Source organism: Cyprinodon tularosa, unplaced genomic scaffold, assembly GCF_016077235.1.
Source record: "Cyprinodon tularosa strain WSP-4 unplaced genomic scaffold, ASM1607723v1 ctg781, whole genome shotgun sequence".
Lineage (NCBI taxonomy): Eukaryota > Metazoa > Chordata > Actinopteri > Cyprinodontiformes > Cyprinodontidae > Cyprinodon > Cyprinodon tularosa.
Genome location: NW_024039542.1, coordinates 182394 through 210323, shown reverse-complemented (window position 1 = coordinate 210323; position 27930 = coordinate 182394). Strand labels below are relative to the sequence as shown.

General features: G+C 45.6%; 2 protein-coding genes and 1 pseudogene across 2 annotated transcripts in view; 2 read left to right on the top strand and 1 right to left on the bottom strand.

Annotated features, from left to right (window-relative positions):
• The first annotated feature begins 265 nt into the window (after positions 1–265).
• On the top strand, positions 266–11472 carry bmt2 (base methyltransferase of 25S rRNA 2 homolog). The gene is made up of 5 exons (XM_038270876.1): positions 266–545; positions 3486–3627; positions 3702–3794; positions 9891–10005; positions 10161–11472. Exons 1-5 carry the CDS (start codon positions 272–274, stop codon positions 10794–10796), a joined length of 1260 nt encoding a protein of 419 aa, XP_038126804.1. The 5' UTR covers positions 266–271; the 3' UTR covers positions 10797–11472.
• Positions 11473–12382: 910 nt separating this feature from the next.
• LOC119773757 lies at positions 12383–16374 on the top strand (annotated as a pseudogene).
• A 4634-nt stretch (positions 16375–21008) lies between these two features.
• ptdss2 (phosphatidylserine synthase 2) overlaps positions 21009–27930 on the bottom strand; it is a 32414-nt gene continuing 25492 nt past the window's right edge. The window contains exons 8-12 of the mRNA XM_038270881.1: positions 27457–27575; positions 26104–26218; positions 25883–26028; positions 25623–25808; positions 21009–21199 (exon numbers count right to left, since the gene is read on the bottom strand). Of these exons, the coding sequence (XP_038126809.1) occupies positions 21040–21199; positions 25623–25808; positions 25883–26028; positions 26104–26218; positions 27457–27575 (726 nt within the window). The 3' untranslated portion in view covers positions 21009–21039. The remainder of the gene's footprint in view (positions 21200–25622; positions 25809–25882; positions 26029–26103; positions 26219–27456; positions 27576–27930) is intronic.

Sequence of the window (27930 nt, the reverse complement as noted above, 5' to 3'; positions counted from 1 at the left end):
AAAAATAAATCAATAAAAACGCACATTTTACTTGGCGCTTTTGATAAGATTACTGAGCTTTATGAAGGAAATGGTCTGCTTAAAGATAACACCAGAAAAGTGAGGAACAATGGGAGAAATTATATTACTCTATGAATAACTTCTGTTGTTTTGTCGGCCTTGTTCCTTCTCTGTAGAAAAAGCGAGATTTACAGATGCCCTTAAACGCTTCACGACATTCCGTCAGATTCTAGAGCTCTCTGATTGGACAACACGCTGCCATTACTGGAGCATGTGGGACGGATCAACCAATCGGCTCTTCCGTTGCTGGCTGCCGCCCTTCGCCGGGTCAGATGTCCGTCTGGTGGAGGGGGAAGGCGTCTCTCTGAGGCAGCACCGGAGGATCCGAACCATGAACCCCAGGGTGGAGGCCGAGGAGACTGAGAGGCTCCAGGAGAGGCTCCGTGGGGCCATTTCGGAGGAAGTACCCTGCAAGCAGGTGCAGGAGAAACTGTCTGGCTTAGTTAAAAACGTTCACAGGAAACTGCGCAGAAAATACAGAGAGGGTAAGAGCAGTCTGGAACTGATTAATTATAATTACATTTATTTTAATTTCCATGTTCTGTAGTTTAGCCAGCAAGCATGTTTTCAGGTCGATGTCGCTGTTAGCTTTGTAGCTAGTTAGCTTGATAGCCGACACTCAGTGATTGGTCTAACAGCCCATAGAGCTGTTAGCTTTGTAGCTAGTTAGCTTGTTAGCCGACACTCAGTGATGATTGGTCTTACAGCCCACAGAGCTGTTAGCTTTGTAGCTAGTTAGCTTGTTAGCCGACACTCAGTGATGATTGGTCTTACAGCCCACAGAGCTGTTAGCTTTGTAGCTAGTTAGCTTGTTAGCCGACACTCAGTGATGATTGGTCTTACAGCCCACAGAGCTGTTAGCTTTGTAGCTAGTTGGCTTGTTAGCCGACACTCAGTGATGATTGGTCTAACAGCCCACAGAGCTGTTAGCTTTGTAGCTAGTTGGCTTGTTAGCCGACACTCAGTGATGATTGGTCTAACAGCCCACAGAGCTGTTAGCTTTGTAGCTAGTTGGCTTGATAGCCGACACTCAGTGATGATTGGTCTTACAGCCCACAGAGCTGTTAGCTTTGTAGCTAGTTAGCTTGTTAGCCGACACTCAGTGATGATTGGTCTAACAGCCCACAGAGCTATTAGCTTTGTAGCTAGTTAGCTTGTTAGCCGACACTCAGTGATGATTGGTCTAACAGCCCACAGAGCTGTTAGCTTTGTAGCTAGTTGGCTTGTTAGCCGACACTCAGTGATGATTGGTCTAACAGCCCACAGAGCTGTTAGCTTTGTAGCTAGTTGGCTTGTTAGCCGACACTCAGTGATGATTGGTCTAACAGCCCACAGAGCTGTTAGCTTTGTAGCTAGTTAGCTTGATAGCCGACACTCAGTGATGATTGGTCTTACAGCCCACAGAGCTGTTAGCTTTGTAGCTAGTTAGCTTGTTAGCCGACACTCAGTGATGATTGGTCTTACAGCCCACAGAGCTGTTAGCTTTGTAGCTAGTTGGCTTGTTAGCCGACACTCAGTGATGATTGGTCTTACAGCCCACAGAGCTGTTAGCTTTGTAGCTAGTTGGCTTGATAGCCGACACTCAGTGATGATTGGTCTTACAGCCCACAGAGCTGTTAGCTTTGTAGCTAGTTAGCTTGTTAGCCGACACTCAGTGATGATTGGTCTAACACCCCACAGAGCTGTTCATGGCCGCTCACACTGAGCCTGGTTCTGCTGGAGGTTTCTTCCTGTTCAAGGGGAGTTTTTCCTCTCCACTGTCGCTACAAGCATGCTTAGTGTGAGGGATTGCTGAAGAGTCAATGAGTCGATGCAATCAGCTGGTTTTCCTTAGATAGAAAACTTTGAATCAATCTGACTGGATGATCTGGTGAACTGGAAAGTGACCTGAGATGACATGATGTGAATCGGAGCTATAGAAATAAACTGAATAGAATGGAATTGCTTTGAAGCGCCGCCATCTCTTGTTGGCATCTGTGATACTGGATCAACATTAGTGAACTTTTTATACCCGACATATTGATCTATTTGATCAGTTAAATGTCTCCAAACGCCCCAATGTTAGCCTCATGTTTATTTACAGTCACTCAAACATCAGTGTTTACAGTCTGGGAAGGACAACGTGTCAAACTAAGAAAAAATTATTAATATGCAACTTTCAGAAATGTTCCGACTTTTAATGGTTCTAATATTGTGCAGCTTGTTTAATTATGTTACAGATATTTGCTAATTAAAGGTCTATTGCAAGCATTAGGATTCCCTAGATATGGAGAGGACAGAAAACAAATGCAAGCCACACTTTTCAGTTTTGAACAGCCATGTAATCACTTTTATTTCCTATTCTTTTACTTTTCATTTAATTGCTACTTTTTGTTGGACTAGTTTGCAAAATGAAAATCAACTTCCATGGATTTAAAAACAACAGATCGTTTTTGATGTTGATGAACTTTGAACTTGATGTTTTCTACGTTTTGAGTGCGACTCAGTCGGATGTTTTTGTTGCAGCTTCTCAAATGAAACATCTTGTACGGAAACTGCAAACGCGTGAAAAGAAAAGCGGTTCTTATTTTAGTTGAGCAGCTGTCTTTTTAACTAAAATCCTCTTTTGCAAAAACGGGAAGTTTGGAAAAACCCGTCCGACTCATCAGCAGAGTAATGACTTCAGCGCCAGAGAGCTCAATATATTTTTGAATAAATACATTTTCGAACTTTCTCTGTGAGCCGCCTACGTCCCAGCCTGCGCTGCTGCCGGTTAGCGGCGCTGCTGCCGGTTAGCGGCGCTCTTTTGAGGCCTGCGTGGGTTTAGAAGCAGAAAATCAAAATGGCAGATGGAGAATCTTAATGTTGAGAAGATGAAGAGAAAACTGCTGCAGATCCTCCGCAGTTTACTCTCATCTTCCAGTTAAAAGTAACAAACTGGCTGTTTGCTTTGAACCTAAAAACCTGTTTTTCTCCTTTTTTCATTTTTAAATCTCAGAGCGGTAAAAAAAACAAAAAAAAAAACAAGGAGAGCTTCAGAAATAATTTAGTGAATAAACTTCAGGAAATGTTTGCAGTTCCTATTCCAGTCTATATTCTTATTTTATTTCTCGCTTAAAACAGAATCCTAGAAGTTTTCAGTGGTTTTTTTGAACGGCTTCATGTTTTGATGAAGAGGAAGTCGGAGGGGTGGGGGGGTTATGATTGGTTAATGAGTAAAGCGTGTGATCAGGAAGCTTTGCATGGATTCACTGGTCCCCCCCCCCCTGTCATGGGGTTTCTCCTGTTGAATGTCGGCTCGTTCCAGCAGCGGCTCTCCTGGCCGCCATTATTGTTCCAGAATCCAGTCTGGTTTAAACCGGCTGCAGCGTCATGGAGGACGACCGGCTGCTGCTTGTTTTTATTTCATTCGTCTGAAAACTCAGTTTTGTTTTGTTTTTTTTCAGTCGGCGACTTTGACAGGATCTGGCGTGAGCACTGCGAGGACGAGCAGACGCTCGGTGAATACGCCGTCGCCATGAAGAATCTGGCCGACAACCACTGGAGCAAAAAGGGTGAAGGGGAGGGGCGGATCGAGTGGTGTCGCAGGTACGACTGCCCCCAACCCCCCCCCCATCAGGTCCTGCTTTGCTGGTTTTCATCTTTTCATTTCATTTCCTCAGCGTCTGCCAAGAATACTTCCTGGATGGAGGGATGAAACGGATGCTACAGAAGGATGAAAAGAGTGCTGCAAAGCTCCACAGTGCCACCTACAGGTAGGCTGAGGTAAAACGAATCAGTGCTGTATCTAATGATGGTTTTCTATCCTTTGGTCGCAGTTTATTCTCTATTAATTCCATTTATTAGAAATTAACTCGAATAAAGTCCTGTCTGATTCTAGAAGCTTTATATCATCTTCACTGGGAGCTACAGCTCTAGAATTCACCTTGAAATAAATTAAGCTAAAGCTTTAATCGGTCCACCCACAGCTCCAAACTGGGAAGTCTGGGAGTTCTAGATCTGTATTTTTAATGGTCCGTTCTGACAGCATCTACTGGAAAGCTGAAAATCTAACCTCTGGGCAAAAGAAAATGTTTTCAGATCATTCAGTGGATCTAGCATCTCATGATGTTCTGCTGCACATTCTAGATGATTTAGATCCATGTAAAATCACTGAGGCTCTAAAATCCCCCCCCCCTCCTATTTTAGTAAATAAGAAAATCACCATTTTGATGAAAACATGTTAGTATAGCAGCCTCAGTGATAAAACCTGAATCTAGTTGGTGTTTTCTACACCGTCCCTGAATCTGGATGGTGTTTTCTACACCGTCCCTGAATCTGGATGGTGTTTTCTACACCCTCCCTGAATCTGGATGGTGTTTTCTACACCCTCCCTGAATCTGGATGTGTTTTCTACACCCTCCCTGAATCTGGATGGTGTTTTCTACACCGTCCCTGAATCTGGATGGTGTTTTCTACACCGTCCCTGAATCTGGATGGTGTTTTCTACACCCTCCCTGAATCTGGATGTGTTTTCTACGCCCTCCCTGAATCTGGATGTGTTTTCTACACCCTCCCTGAATCTAGTTGGTGTTTTCTACACCGTCCCTGAATCTGGATGGTGTTTTCTACACCCTCCCTGAATCTGGATGGTGTTTTCTACACCCTCCCTGAATCTGGATGGTGTTTTCTACACCCTCCCTGAATCTAGTTGGAGTTTTCTACACCGTCCCTGAATCTGGATGTGTTTTCTACACCCTCCCTGAATCTAGTTGGTGTTTTCTACACCCTCCCTGAATCTGGATGGTGTTTTCTACACTCTCCCTGAATCTAGTTGGTGTTTTCTACACCCTCCCTGAATCTAGTTGGTGTTTTCTACGCCCTCCTTGAATCTAGTTGGTGTTTTCGACATCCTCCCTGAATCTAGTTGGTGTTTTCGACATCCTCCCTGAATCTAGTTGGTGTTTTCGACATCCTCCCTGAATCTAGTTGGTGTTTTCTACGCCCTCCCTGAATCTAGTTGGTGTTTTCGACATCCTCCCTGAATCTGGTTGGTGTTTTCGACATCCTCCCTGAATCTAGTTGGTGTTTTCGACATCCTCCCTGAATCTAGTTGGTGTTTTCTACGCCCTCCCTGAATCTAGTTGGTGTTTTCGACATCCTCCCTGAATCTGGTTGGTGTTTTCTACACCCTTATTGAATCTAGTTGGTGTTTTCTACACCCTTATTGAATCTAGTTGGTGTTTTCTACGCCCTCCCTGAATCTGGTTGGTGTTTTCTACACCCTCCCTGAATCTAGTTGGTGTTTTCTACACTCTCCCTGAATCTAGTTGGTGTTTTCTACACCCTCCTTGAATCTAGTTGGTGTTTTCTACACCCTCCCTGAATCTGGATGGTGTTTTCTACACCCTCCCTGAATCTAGTTGGAGTTTTCTACGCCCTCCCTGAATCTAGTTGGAGTTTTCTACGCCCTCCCTGAATCTAGTTGGAGTTTTCTACGCCCTCCCTGAATCTAGTTGGTGTTTTCTACGCCCTCCCTGAATCTAGTTGGTGTTTTCTACGCCCTCCCTGAATCTAGTTGGTGTTTTCTACGCCCTCCTTGAATCTAGTTGGTGTTTTCTACACCCTCCTTGAATCTAGTTGGTGTTTTCTACGCCCTCCTTGAATCTAGTTGGTGTTTTCGACATCCTCCCTGAATCTAGTTGGTGTTTTCGACATCCTCCCTGAATCTAGTTGGTGTTTTCTACGCCCTCCCTGAATCTAGTTGGTGTTTTCGACATCCTCCCTGAATCTGGTTGGTGTTTTCTACACCCTCCCTGAATCTAGTTGGTGTTTTCGACATCCTCCCTGAATCTAGTTGGTGTTTTCGACATCCTCCCTGAATCTAGTTGGTGTTTTCTACGCCCTCCCTGAATCTAGTTGGTGTTTTCGACATCCTCCCTGAATCTAGTTGGTGTTTTCTACGCCCTCCCTGAATCTAGTTGGTGTTTTCGACATCCTCCCTGAATCTGGTTGGTGTTTTCTACACCCTTATTGAATCTAGTTGGTGTTTTCTACACCCTTATTGAATCTAGTTGGTGTTTTCTACGCCCTCCCTGAATCTAGTTGGTGTTTTCTACGCCCTCCCTGAATCTAGTTGGTGTTTTCTACGCCCTCCTTGAATCTAGTTGGTGTTTTCGACATCCTCCCTGAATCTGGTTGGTGTTTTCTACACCCTTATTGAATCTAGTTGGTGTTTTCTACACCCTTATTGAATCTAGTTGGTGTTTTCTACGCCCTCCCTGAATCTAGTTGGTGTTTTCTACGCCCTCCCTGAATCTAGTTGGTGTTTTCTACGCCCTCCTTGAATCTAGTTGGTGTTTTCGACATCCTCCCTGAATCTGGTTGGTGTTTTCTACACCCTTATTGAATCTAGTTGGTGTTTTCTACACCCTTATTGAATCTAGTTGGTGTTTTCTACACCCTTATTGAATCTAGTTGGTGTTTTCTACACCCTTATTGAATCTAGTTGGTGTTTTCTACACCCTTATTGAATCTAGTTGGTGTTTTCTACGCGCTCCCTGAATCTGGTTGGTGTTTTCTACACCCTTATTGAATCTGGTTGGTGTTTTCTACACCCTCCCTGAATCTGGTTGGTGTTTTCTACACCCTCCCTGAATCTGGTTGGTGTTTTCTACACCCTTATTGAATCTAGTTGGTGTTTTCTACGCGCTCCCTGAATCTGGTTGGTGTTTTCTACACCCTTATTGAATCTAGTTGGTGTTTTCTACACCGTCCCTGAATCTAGTTGGTGTTTTCTACGCCCTCCCTGAATCTAGTTGGTGTTTTCTACGCCCTCCCTGAATCTAGTTGGTGTTTTCTACGCCCTCCCTGAATCTAGTTGGTGTTTTCGACATCCTCCCTGAATCTGGTTGGTGTTTTCTACACCCTTATTGAATCTAGTTGGTGTTTTCTACACCCTTATTGAATCTAGTTGGTGTTTTCTACGCCCTCCCTGAATCTGGTTGGTGTTTTCTACACCCTCCCTGAATCTAGTTGGTGTTTTCTACACCCTCCCTGAATCTGGATGGTGTTTTCTACACCCTCCCTGAATCTGGATGGTGTTTTCTACACTCTCCCTGAATCTAGTTGGTGTTTTCGACATCCTCCCTGAATCTAGTTGGTGTTTTCTACGCCCTCCCTGAATCTAGTTGGTGTTTTCGACATCCTCCCTGAATCTGGTTGGTGTTTTCTACACCCTCCCTGAATCTAGTTGGTGTTTTCGACATCCTCCCTGAATCTAGTTGGTGTTTTCGACATCCTCCCTGAATCTAGTTGGTGTTTTCTACGCCCTCCTTGAATCTAGTTGGTGTTTTCGACATCCTCCCTGAATCTAGTTGGTGTTTTCGACATCCTCCCTGAATCTAGTTGGTGTTTTCTACGCCCTCCCTGAATCTAGTTGGTGTTTTCGACATCCTCCCTGAATCTGGTTGGTGTTTTCTACACCCTTATTGAATCTAGTTGGTGTTTTCTACACCCTTATTGAATCTAGTTGGTGTTTTCTACGCCCTCCCTGAATCTAGTTGGTGTTTTCTACGCCCTCCCTGAATCTAGTTGGTGTTTTCTACGCCCTCCTTGAATCTAGTTGGTGTTTTCGACATCCTCCCTGAATCTGGTTGGTGTTTTCTACACCCTTATTGAATCTAGTTGGTGTTTTCTACACCCTTATTGAATCTAGTTGGTGTTTTCTACGCCCTCCCTGAATCTAGTTGGTGTTTTCTACGCCCTCCCTGAATCTAGTTGGTGTTTTCGACATCCTCCCTGAATCTGGTTGGTGTTTTCTACACCCTTATTGAATCTAGTTGGTGTTTTCTACACCCTTATTGAATCTAGTTGGTGTTTTCTACACCCTTATTGAATCTAGTTGGTGTTTTCTACACCCTTATTGAATCTAGTTGGTGTTTTCTACACCCTTATTGAATCTAGTTGGTGTTTTCTACGCGCTCCCTGAATCTGGTTGGTGTTTTCTACACCCTTATTGAATCTGGTTGGTGTTTTCTACACCCTCCCTGAATCTGGTTGGTGTTTTCTACACCCTCCCTGAATCTGGTTGGTGTTTTCTACACCCTTATTGAATCTAGTTGGTGTTTTCTACACCCTTATTGAATCTAGTTGGTGTTTTCTACGCGCTCCCTGAATCTGGTTGGTGTTTTCTACACCCTTATTGAATCTAGTTGGTGTTTTCTACACCGTCCCTGAATCTAGTTGGTGTTTTCTACGCCCTCCCTGAATCTAGTTGGTGTTTTCTACGCCCTCCCTGAATCTAGTTGGTGTTTTCTACGCCCTCCCTGAATCTAGTTGGTGTTTTCTACGCCCTCCCTGAATCTAGTTGGTGTTTTCTACGCCCTCCCTGAATCTAGTTGGTGTTTTCTACGCCCTCCCTGAATCTAGTTGGTGTTTTCTACGCCCTCCCTGAATCTAGTTGGTGTTTTCTACGCCCTCCCTGAATCTGGTTGGTGTTTTCTACGCCCTCCCTGAATCTGGTTGTTGTTTTCTACGCCCTCCCTGAATCTGGTTGGTGTTTTCTACGCCCTCCCTGAATCTGGTTGGTGTTTTCTACGCCCTCCCTGAATCTAGTTGGTGTTTTCTACGCCCTCCCTGAATCTAGTTGGTGTTTTCTACGCCCTCCCTGAATCTAGTTGGTGTTTTCTACGCCCTCCCTGAATCTAGTTGGTGTTTTCTACGCCCTCCCTGAATCTAGTTGGTGTTTTCTACGCCCTCCCTGAATCTAGTTGGTGTTTTCTACGCCCTCCCTGAATCTAGTTGGTGTTTTCGACATCCTCCCTGAATCTAGTTGGTGTTTTCGACATCCTCCCTGAATCTGGTTGGTGTTTTCTACGCCCTCCCTGAATCTAGTAGGTGTTTTCGACATCCTCCCTGAATCTGGTTGGTGTTTTCGACATCCTCCCTGAATCTAGTTGGTGTTTTCGACATCCTCCCTGAATCTAGTTGGTGTTTTCGACATCCTCCCTGAATCTAGTTGGTGTTTTCGACATCCTCCCTGAATCTAGTTGGTGTTTTCTACGCCCTCCCTGAATCTAGTTGGTGTTTTCGACATCCTCCCTGAATCTAGTTGGTGTTTTCGACATCCTCCCTGAATCTAGTTGGTGTTTTCGACATCCTCCCTGAATCTAGTTGGTGTTTTCGACATCCTCCCTGAATCTGGTTGGTGTTTTCGACATCCTCCCTGAATCTAGTTGGTGTTTTCGACATCCTCCCTGAATCTGGTTGGTGTTTTCTACGCCCTCCCTGAATCTAGTTGGTGTTTTCTACACCCTTATTGAATCTAGTTGGTGTTTTCTACACCCTTATTGAATCTAGTTGGTGTTTTCTACGCCCTCCCTGAATCTAGTTGGTGTTTTCTACGCCCTCCCTGAATCTAGTTGGTGTTTTCTACGCCCTCCCTGAATCTAGTTGGTGTTTTCTACGCCCTCCTTGAATCTAGTTGGTGTTTTCGACATCCTCCCTGAATCTGGTTGGTGTTTTCTACACCCTTATTGAATCTAGTTGGTGTTTTCTACACCCTTATTGAATCTAGTTGGTGTTTTCTACACCCTTATTGAACCTAGTTGGTGTTTTCTACACCCTTATTGAATCTAGTTGGTGTTTTCTACACCCTTATTGAATCTAGTTGGTGTTTTCTACGCGCTCCCTGAATCTGGTTGGTGTTTTCTACACCCTCCCTGAATCTGGTTGGTGTTTTCTACACCCTCCCTGAATCTGGTTGGTGTTTTCTACACCCTCCCTTAATCTGGTTGGTGTTTTCTACACCCTCCCTGAATCTGGTTGGTGTTTTCTACACCCTTATTGAATCTAGTTGTTGTTTTCTACAGCTCGGTGTCTCCGCTGGGGAAGATTCGCCTCCTGGACGTCGGAAGCTGCTTTAATCCGTTCCTGAGGTTCGATGAGTTTCTGACGGTGGGAATCGACATCGTTCCTGCTGTGGAGGTCAGAACGTTTTCTGTAGATCTTTGCTTTTCTGCTTATAGAGTGAAAACAGCAGAAATGAGTCACGCAGACGACGGCGTTCAGCTTCTGATCAGGAAGTGAAACGCCTGGAGGTCTTTCCATTCTGACTCAAACATCTTCTGACTTTTTTCTAGAGCGTCTACAAATGCGACTTTCTGAACCTGCAGCTTCAGCAGCCGCTGCAGCTGGCGGGCGACGCAGTGGACGCCTTCCTCCGCCACCTCCGCAGCCCCATCGACGCCCTGCCGGCTCAGCTGTTCCACGCTGTCGTCTTTTCCCTGCTCCTCTCCTACTTCCCTTCGCCGTATCAGCGCTGGATCTGCTGCAAGAAGGCCCACGAACTGCTGCAGCTGCACGGCCTGCTGCTCATCATCACCCCCGACTCCTCCCACCAGAACCGCCACGCCCTCATGATGCGCAGCTGGCGGGTGGCGGTGGAGTCGCTGGGCTTCAAGCGCTGCAAGTACGTCAAATACTCCCACATGCATCTCATGGCGTTCAGGAAGGTGTCGTTGGCCACCACCAGCGACCTGGTGTCACGCAACTACCCCGAGATGCTCTACATCCCCCAGGACTTTCACTCCAACGAGGAGGAGGAGGATGCCGCTGCGCCGCAGCAGGCGCTGCGCTCTGACATGGAGGACGACCAGCTGGCGTGGGGCTTCATGGAGCTGCCGGACACGCCGTACGACTCGGACTCCGGCGAGAATCAGAGCAGCTCTGCTCCTGGCTTCCATGAGACGGACGATCCCGTCCTCCTGCAGACTTAAGGTGGAGCAGCAATAATCCCCCCCCACCCCCACCCTGCTGATAAAAGAAGAAAATAATCTTAGAAGTGTTCAGTGTAAATGTGCAGAGATGCCATTTTTAATCTGGATGTTTCCCAGTAAACCAGCAGTAGAAGATGGTAACTGTTGTTGTCATAAAGGTTCGACTTCTTCTTGCTTTGATTTTCTTTTTCCACATCTGAGTTTAATCTGACTGACCTGGAATATCAAGGTGAATAATCCCAACCTGAACGTTTTGCTCTCTGAGTCAAGAGATTTTGCACAAATATGAACATTTATTCTATATTTATTTTGTCTCTTAGCAACACGTGCAGGAAGATGGAAGATGATCATCGAGACGCTTTGTTTGGTTTTTCTCCTAAAAACTGAAAGTTTTGTTCTTAAAGGAAGTTTTTCTTGTTTTCGATTTAATTCAGTGTTTTTTTTTTTTCATCTCCATCATTTCTGGATCATTCTGAGCTGAAAACCATCATCATCATCATCACAGATTTAGTTGTTTGTGTTTTTAAAGCGTCTTCCAGTGTTTTAGGCCTGTTTGCATCAATAAAGCATAAAATGCTTTTAAAGCTGAACGATTCGATCCTGCGAGATCAAACATGTTCTGCTTCTCTTTTATAAATGATTAAACTATTCTTGTTTCTGTGTGATTAATTGTAAATATTTAAAGTTTCAGTTTTCCTTTTTCCCAAAACTCTTTGTGATAAATCAACATCACTGCATAAAAAGTCAATCTTGGGTCATTTTTTCTTAAACTGAGACGATTTAAAATAAATTTCTTCATTCTCCTGTTTCATCGATATTTAATCTTATTTTAAGTGTAAAACCACCGATTCCAGATTATCTCATTTACCTGCTCAAATTAACAGGAAATAACATTCGAGTCACTGTTCAATTTAAAAGTACAGGATAGAAAGCTAACCTTTATAATCCCTAATATGAGATTAAACTCTTTAATTCTTTGGGATTATTTTCAGCAAGAACAAGAAAACTGGAAACTTTGCAGGTTGAAAATAATCTAAACTCGAATAAACTGGAAGGAGCGAATCAGTGAGTGAATATAAAGCGCTTCGGTCGAGTCTCCTGACTGGAATAAAGGCGCTATACCAGTACAGACCATTTAGAGTTTAAATCCTAATCTAACAGAATTACTGGAAAAAATAGAAAGTTACTGTTTGCTGATTTATCATCTGAGCTTTTTTATTTAGCAGAAAAACAGATTTTAATATTAACAGTTCTTCCGTTACATAAATGTTTTTAACGTCACAAAAGGTAAAAAAGGTTTAATCCTAATTACATTTGCAGTGTAAACACAAAATGATACCAAAGTATACATTTATATACTTTGGGTTTAATTGAACTTTAAAGCTGTTATTCTTAGAACTCTTTAATAATTAAATTAACGGCTCGTTTGAATGTGTAGTTTGTAAATAATGAAACCTTATAAATCATCTCAGAATAAATTCTACAATTATTTCAGATTTCTAAAGTTTTGCTGTTATAGTTTAATAGTAAAATAATTTAAAACTTTCTGAGCTGCTGCCATAAAGACATTTTTGACCCTCTGCGCTTTCCGTAGTGAGGAAACAATCATGGCGGCGCTCTGAAGTTTGGAGAGAAACTAATAGTTTTAAAGCCGCTTTTATGTTTTTATTTAGTCTTTTATCGAGTTTCTATGATTTATGATCAGATGAAACATTTGATGTAAAGTAGAAACTTCTCCTCGCTGCTTCTTTTCTTTTTAAATTTTAAATCTAAACCAAAGAAGTTTCAATAGTTTGAATCGATGCTGCGGAGCCTCCAGGCGGCCCTGCTCCTCCTGCAGGAGGAGCAGCGGGGCGCGCGCTCCTCGCTCCGGTGGCTGGGTTACCTGTCCGGCCTCAACCTGTTGCTGGGTGTCTGTTTGGGGCTCTATGACCGCCGGGGGGAATCTGCGGTTCTTGCGGTTTTCATTGCGGGGCTGCTGGTCCTCACAGCGGCGGCTTTTCTGCTCTGCTTCCTGCGGGCGGAGCGCCTCTGCCGGGCTCTCCTCCACCTGTGCACCGGCTTCCTGTTGGGGGTCCTCAGCTTCCCTGAGGCGCGCGCCCGGGGCGGTGAGCGCGCGGCCGACTACCTGCTGCTGTGCGGTGCGGTGCTGCGGGGCCTGCGGGCGCTGCTGGAGCGGCTGCTGGGAGCCGGCCGGCCCCGGGCCTCCTTCCTGACCTCCGCGGAGCGGCTGCAGCTGATCGGCTTCGCGGCTTCCAGCGCCGCGCTGCTCGGCCAGGAGGCGCTGAGCGTCACGCTGCTGCTGGCGGCTCTGGCTGCGGTGATGGTGACCCTGAGGACCAAGGCTCTGCTGGCTCTGCCCTGCCTGGCCTGCTTCCTGGGGGTCAGCGCGGGGATGGAGGCCCTGAGCACCACCAGCCCCTCCGCCTTGTCCTGCTTCTTCATCCAGATCATCTGCGACCCTCTGCTGGATTCCTACTTCAGCGGCCTGTCGGTCACTGAGCGCTGGAGGTCCTTCCTGGTGTCCAGCGGCTTGAAGCGGCGCCTGGCTCTGCTGCCTCTGCTGGGGGTGGAGGTGACCTTCTTGGCCTTGGCCTCCATCAGCTTCATCAGCTCCATCAGCCGCTCGGAGCGCCGGTACCTGCTGGTTCTGGCCTTTGCGCTCTGCGCGCCGCTGTGGGCCGCGTGCCACGCCGTGCTTCTGATCACAGTTTGGGGATTTCACAACAAGCTGAGCGACTGTCAGCGGCTGAGCTGGACTAAGGGCCCGGAGGACTCCAGCCTGGAGAAGATCATGGCCTCCAAGGGAATGAGGCATTTCTGCCTGATCTCTGTGCGCCTGGTAACCCTAAGCCTGATCTCCACCGCAGCTCTGGCTCTCCTCAGTTGGCAGGTAAGGATCCGACTTCCCGTTAAAAGCACCTTTAACAGACGGAGGTGATTAGATGGCAGCTTCTCCTCCAGGAGTCCAGTGGGATCTTCATGAGTCTGGTTCTGCTCCTCCTCCCCCTGGAGTCTCTGCTCCACGGACTCTTCTATGAGCTGGGCAGCAGCCTGGGTGGAACCTGCGTGGGTTACGCCGTGGTCATCCCCACCAACTTCTGCAGGTGCTGCAAAAAGCCACACCTATCATCTCCATGACAACGTCTGCATAGATTTAGAGTCTAAATAATCCTCTAATTACCTCTAATAAGAATTAGATTTAAAACTTTGAAAGAATCCAAAAGCGAATCTCTGATTTGTTCCTGAATCACAGATTTAAAATAAAAATAAACGTGTTTTTTTTACAGAGGAAGATCTAAAGTCACATTTCTGACCAAAAGGACCAAATCCTAACTTTATTTCATGAACAGCTTCAGGTTTTTATCTGAAGCGGGTCAGAAGCTCCTCCCCCTAACGGCTGCCTGCGTGTTTCAGTCCTGAAGGTCAGCCGCTGCTGCTGCCGCCTGACCAGGTGAGCGAGCTGAACGAGAGCTCCACAGGGATGCTGAAGAGCGTGCAGCGTTTCTTCGCTCACCACCTGATCGAGAACTTCGGCTGCGACTATTCCACGAGCGGGATGAGCCTGGACGCCCTGCAGGCCAAGATCAGGTCCTTCTTGGAGCTGCGCACGGCAGACGGGCCCCGCCATGACACCTACGTCATCTTCTACAGCGGCCACACGCACCGCAGTGGAGAGTGGGCCATGGCAGGTGGGTCGGGCGCCATGGCAGGTGGGGCGGGGGGCCATGGCAGGTGGGACGGGGGCCATGGCAGGTGGGAAGGGCGCCATGGCAGGTGGGACGGGGGCCATGGCAGGTGGGACGGGGGCCATGGCAGGTGGGAAGGGCGCCATGGCAGGTGGGAAGGGCGCCATGGCAGGTGGGTCGGGCGCCATGGCAGGTGGGACGGGGGCCATGGCAGGTGGGACGGGCGCCATGGCAGGTGGGACGGGAGCCATGGCAGGTGGGACGGGGGCCATGGCAGGTGGGAAGGGCGCCATGGCAGGTGGGTCGGGCGCCATGGCAGGTGGGACGGGGGCCATGGCAGGTGGGTCGGGCGCCATGGCAGGTGGGACGGGCGCCATGGCAGGTGGGACGGAGGCCATGGCAGGTGGGGTCGGGCGCCATGGCAGGTGGGACGGGCGCAATGGCAGGTGGGACGGGGGGCCATGGCAGGTGGGTCGGGCGCCATGGCAGGTGGGTCGGGCGCCATGGCAGGTGGGACGGGGGCCATGGCAGGTGGGGCGGGCGCCATGGCAGGTGGGACGGGGGGCCATGGCAGGTGGGGCGGCTCCGGCCGGAAACTGGTTGAAAGGTTCTGATTGATGATTGATCTTTGCGTCCGTCAGGTGGAGACGTCCTCCGTCTGGATCAGCTGTTGGAGTGGTGGCGGGAGAAGAACGGCGCCTTCTGCTCGCGCCTCATCATCGTCCTGGACTGCGAAAACTCGTTGCCCTGGGTGAAGGAGGTGAGGCGCGTGGAGGGGCTGTACGCGGCTGTGCAGGGGGCGTCCCTCGCCCGGGCGGCTGACGTGGAGCAGCGGGAACGCCCGCAGCTCGGAGACTTCACCGCTCAGTGGGTCGACTACAACTGCAACCCCAACAGCAGCGTCCGGTGGTCCCATAGGGGCGGGGCGGTCTCCGCCGCCTACGGCGTCTCCAAAGACTGGAGCGACTACACCCTACACCTACCAACAGGAAGTGATGTCACCAACCACTGGAGAATGTACTTCCCTCGGCTGACCTACCCGGTGGTCCAGCTGGCGCTGTGGTGCGGCGGCCTGAACCTGCTGTGGATCTGCAGCGCCTGTCTGCGCTTCCTGAGGAGAATCAAGATGAACTGGTTTCCACCGGCGGGTACTGGACACGGAGCAGGGCTTCAAACTGGTCCGATCCAACTGAACTGGTTCCACCGGCGGTACTGGACACGGAGCAGGGCTTCAAACTGGTCCGATCCAACTGAACTGGTTCCACCGGCGGTACTGGACACGGAACAGGGCTTCAAACTGGTCCGATCCAACTGAACTGGTTCCATCGGCGGTACTGGACACGGAACAGGGCTTCAAACTGGTCGTATTTTGGAGGCGGATCCAAATGGCGGCTGGTTTAAAATGGCAGCTACTCTGCACCAATCAGCAGCCGCGTTCTAAACTGTTATTTTCATTAGTTTGTTGGTTTTGAGATGAAACTCTGATGGTCGTCTGAACTTTTTGCACATTTTGACTCTAGAATGTTTATTTTCTCACATGTTGCCTTTTAAAACTGACTCGGCTGTTTAACGCTGAACCAAAGTGACGCTTCTATATTTCTAATATCTTTTTATCTGTGTTGAAATAATTCCTGTTCTACTTTTTGCATTTTTTCCGTCTTTGCTGATAAAAAGCTCAGGTTTGCTGCTTTAAGACTGTTTTCTACGTTTTATTTTTTAAAGATTGACTGCAGCTCTTTGCTGTTAGTTCGACTGCAGGACTTTTATGAACCAAAGGAAGATTCTTTTTCTACATTTTATTGATCTATGCAATGTTTTAGAATCTGTTGTGATAAGTGGGGAGAAAATGGGCTGTTTGTTTTACTCTGAGCAATAAAAGTGGAACTTTACTGGTTTGTAATGATTTTGTTCTAATACTGGCCATCAGCCATCGCTAATAGAAACGGCATTAAAAGAACTGCAGCAGATCTATAATCAGATTCTATGAATGATGAGTAGAAACGTGACAAAGCAGCGGATGAGAAAACCTTTGAGCTCAGGTTAAAAATAAATTAAAAATAAAAGAAACACACAACGATGGAAGGAATTGTCATAGTCGGATTCCAGTGGCCTTTCAGCGGGGCCAGAGAGCGATGTCCGCTTACGATCCACCACAAGACCTTTTGAAACACATTTCTGTTGAGTTTCAGAACTTATAAAGCCAGACTGGGTGAGAATGTCTGCCCTCCTCTGAGCAACTGAGACAGAGAGAACCTGCCTTGCAGTTTAGCCTTCCTACTAAACTCAAGCTGGATGGAAACTCTGCAAATGGAAATGGACAAAAAGGTTTGCAGGCCTGGCATTGGGACAGAAAAGACTATTTGTCTTTTGATGATCATTTCATGTTTTTACTGATGAGTAAAGGCAAAGCTAACAGGATGAACTGCTTGCTATGCTATGCTATACATAAACGTGTGTTGAGCTGTTGCTGAAGCTTGGAGAAGCTTTATTTCACTAAGGGTTTAAACACTGATATAACATTAGTGTTCATGTGTTCCTCAGATGCTCGTTACATTTCCATTACCAAGTCTGACCAAGAGTAATTTAGTGGAATCCTGATGTCTATTTGCTGCTAGCTATTTCAAGGAGGGTAAAGAGTCATTTAGCTAAAGGTTATTGGTTCCTGATTAAGCAAATCATTTAATAAAACATTATTTGGGCAAATAAAATCCCACATTCTTCCAGATAAACTTTGGTTTTCAAACTCAAAATCCATCTTAAACTGTAATATGGTTTTCACCCATGTTCCCCTTCCTCTTTGTACAGTTCAGTTTAGTTGAGTTTCACTTGAGTTTGACTTGGAGCTGCATGATTTTTTATAAACTCATATTTTGAACAGAAGTTGTGGTGAATTTATTCCATCTATGTGCAGAATTAACTGTTTGACCATGATTAGAATCACTCCTTCATTTATAGTTCTAACACACAGCTAGTAGGACTGTGTGTTCATAAACAGTTTATAACAGCCAAAATAATATCTGATTAAATAAGATATTTACCCCCCCCCACCACCAGGGAGGGCAACAACAGTCGTAAAGTATCAGAAATATAAATACCTAGCTATCTTGGAATTGAATAGAATATAAATTCACAACATTAATATGGCATCTAAACCGGATGAGCATATAATATAAAATCCTAACACAACAATATTTTAATCCTTCAGTCTGAATTATTGATTACTCCAAAGGTAGTTAATATCTACAACTCTTTTGAACATTTAACCCTAAATTTCCCTCATCCAAATTTCAAGGCAAGAAAACCTCTTCTTTTTGTAACTTTGTATCGTCCACCAGGTCCTTACTCTGAATGTTTAGATGAGTTTTCAGAGTTCCTTTCTGATTTGGTATTAAATACTGACAGGGTCATCATAGTGGGAGATTTTAACATCCATGCCGACATTGAAGGCGATAGCTTAAGAGCAGCCTTTAATGCTATCTTGGTTGGTTAAAAATGTGAATAGTCCCAACATTCTCATCTTCATACTTTGGGGTTATCAGGGTTCGGGTAATAATATCTGACTTTAAAGGACAGTATTTCCTCCCAACCCTGTCCTCTCTGACCACTTTAATAACCTTCAGGATTACTTTATCAGAGTTCTCCTCCCCCAAAAGAAGGTTTCGCTTAAAGTCGTAGGGAAGCGGCGGTTCCAACAGTTGCATTTCCGAATTCACCTGAGTGGTGCACAACTTCACACGAGTGAATAAAGTGAATGTGATTGGTCGTTTATCAAGGGGGCAGGATTGTTGTGGCGAAAGCTTCGCAAGCAAGTTTGGTTGTGGCCGGTTTGTCGGAAGCCTCTTGCTAACCATGGACCAAAATGGTCATAGCATCAATGGTCGTGTGATTGACAGACGACCGTTGATATATGATTGGTCGAATTTAGGTGTTCAGGCTGCAAAAACTAACTGGGCTGCATAAGATAATGGAAAAAAAGACAATTTTCTAACTTTTGGGACAATATGGTCCAATAAAGACTACATTTATATAGATGTTTAATCCAGAATGATTTGAAATTTAAATATGACTTCCCTACGACTTTAAGCAGATCTTTATCAGATAGTGCAGTTATACATTTTAAATAATCTGCTTCACTTTCTCTCTCCTCTGTGTCGCTGAGCAGTGCTGCAGAGTGCAAAAGCATAGCTTATTCCCCTTCACAGGTTGATGATTTTGTTGATGGGGTTGCTAGTTCTCTGCGTATTGCCTTAGACAATGCAGCTCCTTTGAAAATGAAAACCGTTAAAAATAGAAAGCTTGCTCCTTGGTTTAATGCAGAGCTGCGTACTTTGAAGCAAAATGCTAGGAAACTGGAGAGAAAATATCGCTCCACAGGCCTGCGGGAGTCCTTCCTAGTCTGGAAATATAGTTTACTGCTGTATAAGAGGACCCTTTGTAAAGCAAGAGCAGCATACTTCTCCTCATTAATAGAGGAGAATAAGAATAATCCTAGATTTCTTTTTATTCCAGTTGCCAAACTCACCCAGAGCCATAGCTCTGTTGAACTATGGCTCTGGGTGAACTGCGTCCAGCAATGATTTTATGGGATTCTTTATAAATAAGATTGAGCTGTTCCTGTTTGGCTGTGACTCCATCCTGGAGAGAAATATCAGCTGTGCTGCTGCCATCAACACCTTTGTTTCTAGATGTTGGAGCTTGGCCTGTTTTCCAGTGTAGTCCTGTTTCTCTGACTGTGACTAACTGGATGTGCTCTCTTCATCCTCTGACATGGGAGCTGGCTCGGAGCTCGTCTGCCTGGCTGTGTGTTTCCTGGACGGGGCCGCCTGTGGAGCTGGTTGACAGTTGCCTTTTGTATCTATGCTTCTTTTTCTATGTCTGCTTCTGTCTCCTTGAACCCCAGTGGGCCTCAGCAGATGGCCGCTCTGTTGGAAGCTTTATTCACCTACAGACCAAAGAAATTATTTTTTCCGTTCTTAAAATGTCATCCAAAAAGTTTGCCTTATCAGAAAAAATGCTGTTGCCATGGAAACTACAAACATTGACAATTACAGGCCTACATTTGAAGGCAACAGTTAGCAGCAGATAAAGGTTTTTATTAAACATGTTCACTGATATTTAAGCATTCTATTATATCCAGCAGACACAAAGTTCCTTTTATATTGATTTTATTGAAAAACTTATAAAATTAAAAGGAGCAGCATCATATTCCTTTATTTATAATCCTAAACATGTTCACATTAAATCAAAGTACATTGAAACATGGCTGCAGAGCTCAAACGACGACATCTAGCGCCACCCTGTGGCTAAAAGAGAAACTAACCCTTAAACACCCAGGAGAGAAAAAAACAAAACAAAAAAAAAACAAATTATACATTTTAGCCAATTTATCTTCAGTTTCTTTGAGACAAAATAAGTTTTTTAATTTTTGATTCGTTTAAACCTTTGAATAGTCTGAAATGAAAACAAACCAAAAGAAAAATGCAATAATTGAATTTAGGATAGAAAGAAAAACACATAAATACAAACTTTAAGAATATTGGTTTAAGATTTTAGAGAAAAATCACTTTGGACAAAAATCACTGTTTCTATTTAAAATATCAGAACATTACAGAATATTTCTGTTTAGTGTTTGGCAGAAATAAAGTCAATAAAATGGTTTTTAATTAATTACATTCACCATCAAGTTACTATAAGAGTCTTAACAGCATCGATCAAACAGCAGAAGGACTGAAGCTGATTTGTCAGCATCTTAATGAACAGAAAATAACCAGAGATAAATGTTTTAAAGCGTTTTCCTTCCTTTGAAGTTAAATTAAATCAATTATTGAGTGCAGAGATTCAAAATGTACTAATCTAAATTAATTTAGCTGTAAATTGTTTGGTTTTAATTGTGAAATATTTAGTAAATAACTGAACATTAATATTTCAAACCTCACAGATCTGGACGATAAAAATAAGTTTATCATTATTCTGATTTTAGCCTCGATCTGGATTCACTTCTGCTGATTGTCAGAAATCAAACCAATAATCCGGAACGATCAACAGACTGATTAATCACCAGGTAAAGAACTAGAACAGGTAGATTTCTTTTTTTCCGAATAGAGACGTTCAGCAGGTTTTAGTTAATTAAAAAAACCTTAAAGTTTCATCCTGAAAAGTAACTTAAAGAAAAAAATTTTTAATCGTTTTTAATCGTCTCCACATATAAACAGTCCAGTGAACTTGGGACCTGCTTCAAACCATGAAAAATGACTTGGACTTGTTAACCTAAATGAGAGGGGATCCGCGGCTCAGAGGAGGGAATGTTGCAGACGTTGTTCTGGTGTTTGCAGTAAAAATGGAAATGACAGATTTCGTTCACTGATCTGAAAACGTTTGTCAGAAAGACGGAAAATCAAACTTTTCTATTTCGCTTCACGAATGTCAAAGAAAAAAAGCAGAATGAGGTAAATTCTTGTAGTTAGTAACCGACCACCATTAAAACTATCAGCTAAGTGGCTTTAGCGTAGCACCTAGAGCCCCCCCCCCGGCGGCGGTCTCAGTGGGACTTCCTCTCAGGACTTCCTCTGTCGCAGCGTTTCGGAGCTGCCGTTCAGTTTGCTGCGGCCCGACGCCGCCGCCGCTGCCGGGCCGCCGTTCCCCAGCTGCCGGTCCCAGTCCACCGGCACTTCCTGTTGGCGCCGACGGGTCTCTTTGTAGCGAAGCGTGATGTCACTGCGATAACAGAGGGACGGGAAAGGAGGCGTTATTAGAGGGAAGTTTCTGCCTCAGTTCAATAACCTGCTGCTGTCATTCTGCTCGTCTCTGATGTTTCTGATGTTTTCAAAATACTGTAAAAATGTCCACAGCTGAATATCGGTTATTTATTCTCCAGGTTGATTTTGTTAAAACACTTTACAGGATTTTATTGTTTATTTTCTTTACTCTGTTGATCCCAACGTCTCTCCTTTCAGAAGCATAGACCAGTATCGGGTATTCCAGGCTAATCTCTAGTAGTTGGACCAGTTTGCATGTTTTGTTGGTCCGCTCTATAAAACCTGGAACTCAACACTATTCCAGACGTTTTGAACTGAAAAAGTTTCCTGGATGAGAAACGTCTTGGAAACAAAGTCCAGAGGATTGAGTTAAAACAAAAAGTTAAAATCAGTCACTTATTCTGTTAATATTTTCTAAGGTTCAGGTTGTTTGATCACTGCTGCTATAACCTTTGCTGCTGGAACACAACCTCCCCATTATGGGACAGTAAAGGGATTTTCCTTCTATTCTATTCGCTTCTCATTGGCTATAAAATAAATCAAATAGTTTAAATGCATAAAAATATCCCTGTGTGACACTGATCTCTCTCTAAATATCTTTAATTCAAATTAATGGACTAAATGATTATTGGATTCATTTCACCTTTATTCAATTAAAGCTTTAATCGATTAAAGCTTTAAGTAATAAAGATAAGAAGCATAAAGAAATCAGCCTGAAGCTAGAAAAGAAGAAACCAGATGCTGCAGCTTCTAGAAGCTTCAATGAGACAGAAATCGGACTTTGATTCGATCAAACATAGAAGGAGGCGACTTCCTGATCCGACATCATCACAATGGCTGCTTAGCGTGAGCGGCGACAACTAGCAGCTAACTGGCTGAAGCTAACTAGCCATGAGGAGCAGCGTCCAAAAATGGCCGACACTGAGCTGCTCCTGCAAGAACTAAAAGGTTTCGCCAAGAAAATAAAGAACAATTTGAGACAATAAACAAAGAAATTGCAAAGATCAACACAAGGATGGAGGAGATGGAGGGACGGATGGAGGAGATGGAGGGACGGATGGAGGAGATGGAGAGACGGATGGAGGAGATGCAGGGACGGATGGAGGAGATGGAGGGACGGATGGAGGAGATGGAGGGACGGATGGAGGAGATGCAGGGACGGATGGAGGAGATGGAGGGACGGATGGAGGAGATGCAGGGACGGATGGAGGAGATGGAGGGACGGATGGAGGAGATGGAGGGACGGATGGAGGAGATGCAGGGACGGATGGAGGAGATGCAGGGACGGATGGAGGAGATGGAGGGACGGATGGAGGAGATGCAGGGACGGATGGAGGAGATGCAGGGACGGATGTAGGAGATGGAGGGACGGATGGAGGAGATGGAGGGACGGATGGAGGAGATGGAGGGACGGATGGAGGAGATGGAGGGACAGATGGAGGAGATGGAGGGACGGATGGAGGAGATGCAGGGACGGATGGAGGAGATGGAGGGACGGATGGAGGAGATGGAGGGACGGATGGAGGAGATGGAGGGACGGATGGAGGAGATGCAGGGACGGATGGAGGAGATGGAGGGACGGATGGAGGAGATGCAGGGACGGATGGAGGAGATGGAGGGACGGATGGAGGAGATGGAGGGACAGATGGAGGAGATGGAGGGACGGATGGAGGAGATGCAGGGACGGATGGAGGAGATGCAGGGACGGATGGAGGAGATGCAGGGACGGATGGAGGAGATGGAGGGACGGATGGAGGAGATGGAGGGACGGATGGAGGAGATGGAGGGACAGATGGAGGAGATGGAGGGACGGATGTAGGAGATGGAGGGACGGATGGAGGAGATGGAGGGACGGATGGAGGAGATGGAGGGACGGATGGAGGAGATGGAGGGACGGATGGAGGAGATGCAGGGACGGATGGAGGAGATGGAGGGACGGATGGAGGAGATGCAGGGACGGATGGAGGAGATGGAGGGACGGATGGAGGAGATGCAGGGACGGATGGAGGAGATGCAGGGACGGATGGAGGAGATGCAGGGACGGATGGAGGAGATGCAGGGACGGATGGAGGAGATGGAGGGACGGATGGAGGAGATGCAGGGACGGATGGAGGAGATGGAGGGACGGATGGAGGAGATGCAGGGACGGATGGAGGAGATGGAGGGACGGATGGAGGAGATGCAGGGACGGATGGAGGAGATGGAGGGACGGATGGAGGAGATGGAGAGACGGATGGAGGAGATGCAGGGACGGATGGAGGAGATGCAGGGACGGATGGAGGAGATGGAGGGACGGATGGAGGAGATGCAGGGACGGATGGAGGAGATGGAGGGACGGATGGAGGAGATGGAGGGACAGATGGAGGAGATGGAGGGACGGATGGAGGAGATGCAGGGACGGATGGAGGAGATGCAGGGACGGATGGAGGAGATGCAGGGACGGATGGAGGAGATGGAGGGACGGATGGAGATGGATATAGAGAGTTGATCCAGACGTGAGAACATGAGGATCTATGGTGGAACCTGAGGGATCCGAGAAGGAACCGAACATCCGTCTAATCCGTCTAGGAGGACAAACAAAGTCTCCCAAAGACGACTAAACCAAAAAATATCATCAGAAATTAGAAAAGTAAAAAAAGAAATGGAAGAAATAAATACTCAGAAAATCCAAAAATATTCTGAGTTTTTTCCTCCAAGTCGAAAAATAAACATTTCTAAGACCTGGATCAACTGGTCTGAATATTTAAAACCATCGAACGTCCTTTGGTTGTTCCTGTGAAATATGCGTCTTTTATCTTTGTTTTTATTACTTGAGGCGCCGCCGCTCCCATTATTGCTCAATTATTCTTTATTTCGTTTAAAACTAAGTTGGAAATATTCTGTAAAAATAGCAGAAAGGCATAAAATCACTCGACGTTTCTGCTCATTTCCTCAGATATGATCTTAAATTTCTGAATAGGATGGAAATCTGTCTAAATAAAAACATTAAAAAATGAGCCGTTTCAATTCTTTGAACTCTTTAATAACCTTTGACCTTCTGTCTGCCGTCAAGATCACCGATCTTTAAATAATAAACTTATTTTGCTCTGAATAATCATTAAAACTAATAAAAGAAGCAAAACTCTGATTCTCATTGATAGAAAAGGCAGAAAAAATAAAAATATAGAAAAGTCTAGGATAGATGCTTCACAGCGGAGATGGATAAATAAATAAATAAATAAAAAATGTGTTTAATATTATTTAAAGGAATAGTACACCCAAAACATGATTAGCCTTCATTTTCTACTCACCCCCATGCTGAACAACACTCTGGAGTACTTTTTTGATATCTCAAATGCATCTGGAGATCTGGGAGGCTTCTTGCTGTCTGCTGACATTCAAATAATGGAGGTCTATGGCGCCCGAGGCAGAAAGGTCCATAAAAGTCCACAAAAAACGTGTCAATATTCCTCCATACTGCTCGTCCAATGTATTCCAAGTGTCCTGAGTGGGTAGTGTCCAGAATTTACTCGAAACGAAGTCATTTAGAATGTTTTTAGAGCATAAACCGTAGAGTATAGGATTTCCTGAAAGCGCGTTCACGAGCCTACGGAAACCGCGGCAGACCAAACCAGATGAAAGTGCGCATTCAGCTCGGCAAAGAACTCATGCTCTTCCTCAACACTGAAGTCCTCAGACATTTGTCTTTCGTTGTTTCTTTCTTTGCACAGGTAAACAGCACATTTCTTCTTCTACGCTTGCATTATTGGAAGAGCAGACGCTGAATGCGCACTTTCATCTGGTTTGGTCTGCCGCGGTTTCCGTAGACTCGTGAACGCGCTTTCAGGAAATCCTATACTCTACTGTTTATGCTCTAAAAACATTCTAAATGACTTCGTTTCGAGTAAATTCTGGATGCTACCCACTCAGGACACTTGGAATACATTGGAGGAGCAGTATGGAGGAATATTGACACCTTTTTGTGGACTTTTATGGACCTTTCTGCCTCGGGCGCCATAGACCTCCATTATTTGAATGTCAGCAGACAGCAAGAAGCCTCCCAGATCTCCAGATGCATTTGAGATATCAAAAAAGTACTCCAGAGTGTTGTTCAGCATGGGGGGGAGTAGAAAATGAAGGCTAACCATGTTTTTGGTTTTCCTATTCCGTTAAGGAAAATTCATATTTCAGTAATTTTGCCTGAATCTGTTTCTAAGTCGCCGTTTTGTCAATAAATCACTCAGATCATCTTTAAATATTAATCCAGACGCCATGTAAATAAATTATAAATCTAATCAGACGTTTGTTTTCATACGGAAACGATTTTCTTTCCTTTTATACCGAAACTTTGAAGAATCCTGAATGTTTTCTACTCAGACCTGAATCCAGTTCCTCCTTCTTACCGGATGAAAAACCTCCAGAGGGTCCAGATGAGGATGAGGAGGATCCCCAGGAACCAGCACTGCATGACGGAGAAGGGGATGGGCAGCATGAGGGTGTGGGGGTCGTACTTGACCACGATGAGGAACTCCGTCACCGTTATGGTGGACACCAGCCACGCCTGCTGACCCAGCTTTTTGTGGAACTTCCTGTGGGGAGAAGCGGAGGGAAGGTCAGCGGGGGTCGGGTCGGCGCCGAATGGGAATGATAAGGGAACACTGACGGGTCGTCCATGAAGTCGTAGATCTCCCTCATGGCTACGCCCCCCACATTCACAAAGAAGACGAGGCGGAGCAGCACCAGGTAGTGTTCAGGCGGCATCCACAGCACAAACTTCAGGTAGAAGGTGTTCAGCTCGGCCAGCAGGAACTACGGCCAGAAAAACCCAACAGATGAGCAAATGAAGGCCGCCTCCCAGGATGAGCCAGTAAATATGGCGGTTACCATGAAGATGATGCCCAGCACGGCGAGCCAGCGCCGCAGGTTGGAGGCGGGCTTCCACTCGAATTTCACCCAGCTGTAGGGGGTGAACTGGAACGCTATCCGCTTGATCTTCCCCCTGGGAGGGAAGAAGATTCAGAACTAAACAAACTTTTAATTCCAGTTTTATCGGAATTTATTCTCTTTTTCTTTGCTTTAAAAAAAACTAATTTCCTGTCTTATATTTTACTTTTAGAATGAGGCTGGATAACGAGCGCATATTTAACCGACATACAGACAGCAGATGGTCGCAGAGCGGCGCTGCAGGCGCATTGAGCCGCCATGGGGTGTGATCAACGTTTAGCGTCACTAGTGTCCATGGGGGGGGGGGGTCAGCGTTAGATCTACGCTAATTAGTTTGCTCGTTAATTACACTGATTTAGAAACATGGCTTTGATTCCTTCAACATATTAAAGTTATTTACCAACAATAGAGGCGATGAGAGGATGAACCTTTGGAGGGACGGAAAAAACCTTATCTGTTGAACTTTTAGATCCAGATAAAAATAGTTTGATGTGTTTTTTTTTCAGACAAATATTTCTAAAATGTTATATTGAAGGAGTTTGGTAGTGAAATCATTTCCAGGCATTTGTTCTAGTGTTTCACCGACAATGATTCCAGTATTGGGCGGCGCCTCGATCCAGCAGTAAAATGCTGGTATCAGTATCGGCGAGTACCAACTAATATGGCAACGACATCATTTTAGAGCCTAAAGTTTCTTCAACTATTGTCACCCATTCCAGGTAGGCAATAAAAAGTTCTACTGGATTCACTTTATGAAGCAGGAAAAAGGCTAAAACAAAGGAAGGCAGCAGCTTGAAGCCATGATGGTGATTATTCTACATCCAAGTAGTTCTTCATATAAACACATCGATTTCACACAGACCGTATCGGCTGATGATGCACAGCCAGGTATCAGGTATCCAATATCAGTATCAGGTATCGGTATCCGGTATCATATCCGATATCGGTATCAGGTATCCGGCATCGTAGCAGGTATCAAGTATCGGGGTCAAAAATGGCATCAGAGCATCACTAGTTTGTACAGAGACACGTCAGGGACTCTCGTTATACTGAAACAAACTAATCTCAGCCCCTCTGCAGATTATATATTAGGAGAATAAGATAACATTGCTAAATGTGACAATAGTTGAGATAAACAGGGAAAATAGGAAGAAATATTCAAATTTTTAGGGATTAATGGTCTTAAAGGATTGAATTGGAAATCTAAGAGGAAAAAGGAAATAGTAAAATATCGTCCAGAAAGTGTGCAGAGATGTTTTCCATCATCTATAGTGAGTGAAGGCAGCAGCTCACTTATAGGTGGGAATCTTCCAGAGTCCCTGCCACTGATACGGCTTCATGGACAACCAGCCCAGCGTCTTCATGCCGCAGTAGATCCCCAAACCGTTGCACACCAACACGTCCATGATCCACTGGAACAGAACAGACACTCCGTTAACCGTCAGACGGAGAGATTCTACCCATCATGAACTCAGTCAGTCAGTCAGTCAGTCAGTCAGTCAGTCAGTCAGCCAGCCAGCCAGCCAGCCAGCCAGCCAGCCAGTCAGTCAGTCAGTCACCCAGTCAGCCAGTCACCCAGTCAGCCAGTCACCCAGTCAGTCAGTCAGCCAGTCACCCAGTCAGTCAGTCAGTCAGCCAGCCAGTCAGTCAGCCAGCCAGCCAGCCAGTCAGTCAGCCAGCCAGTCAGCCAGCCAGTCAGTCAGTCAGTCAGCCAGCCAGTCAGTCAGCCAGCCAGTCAGTCAGTCAGCCAGTCAGTCAGTCAGTCAG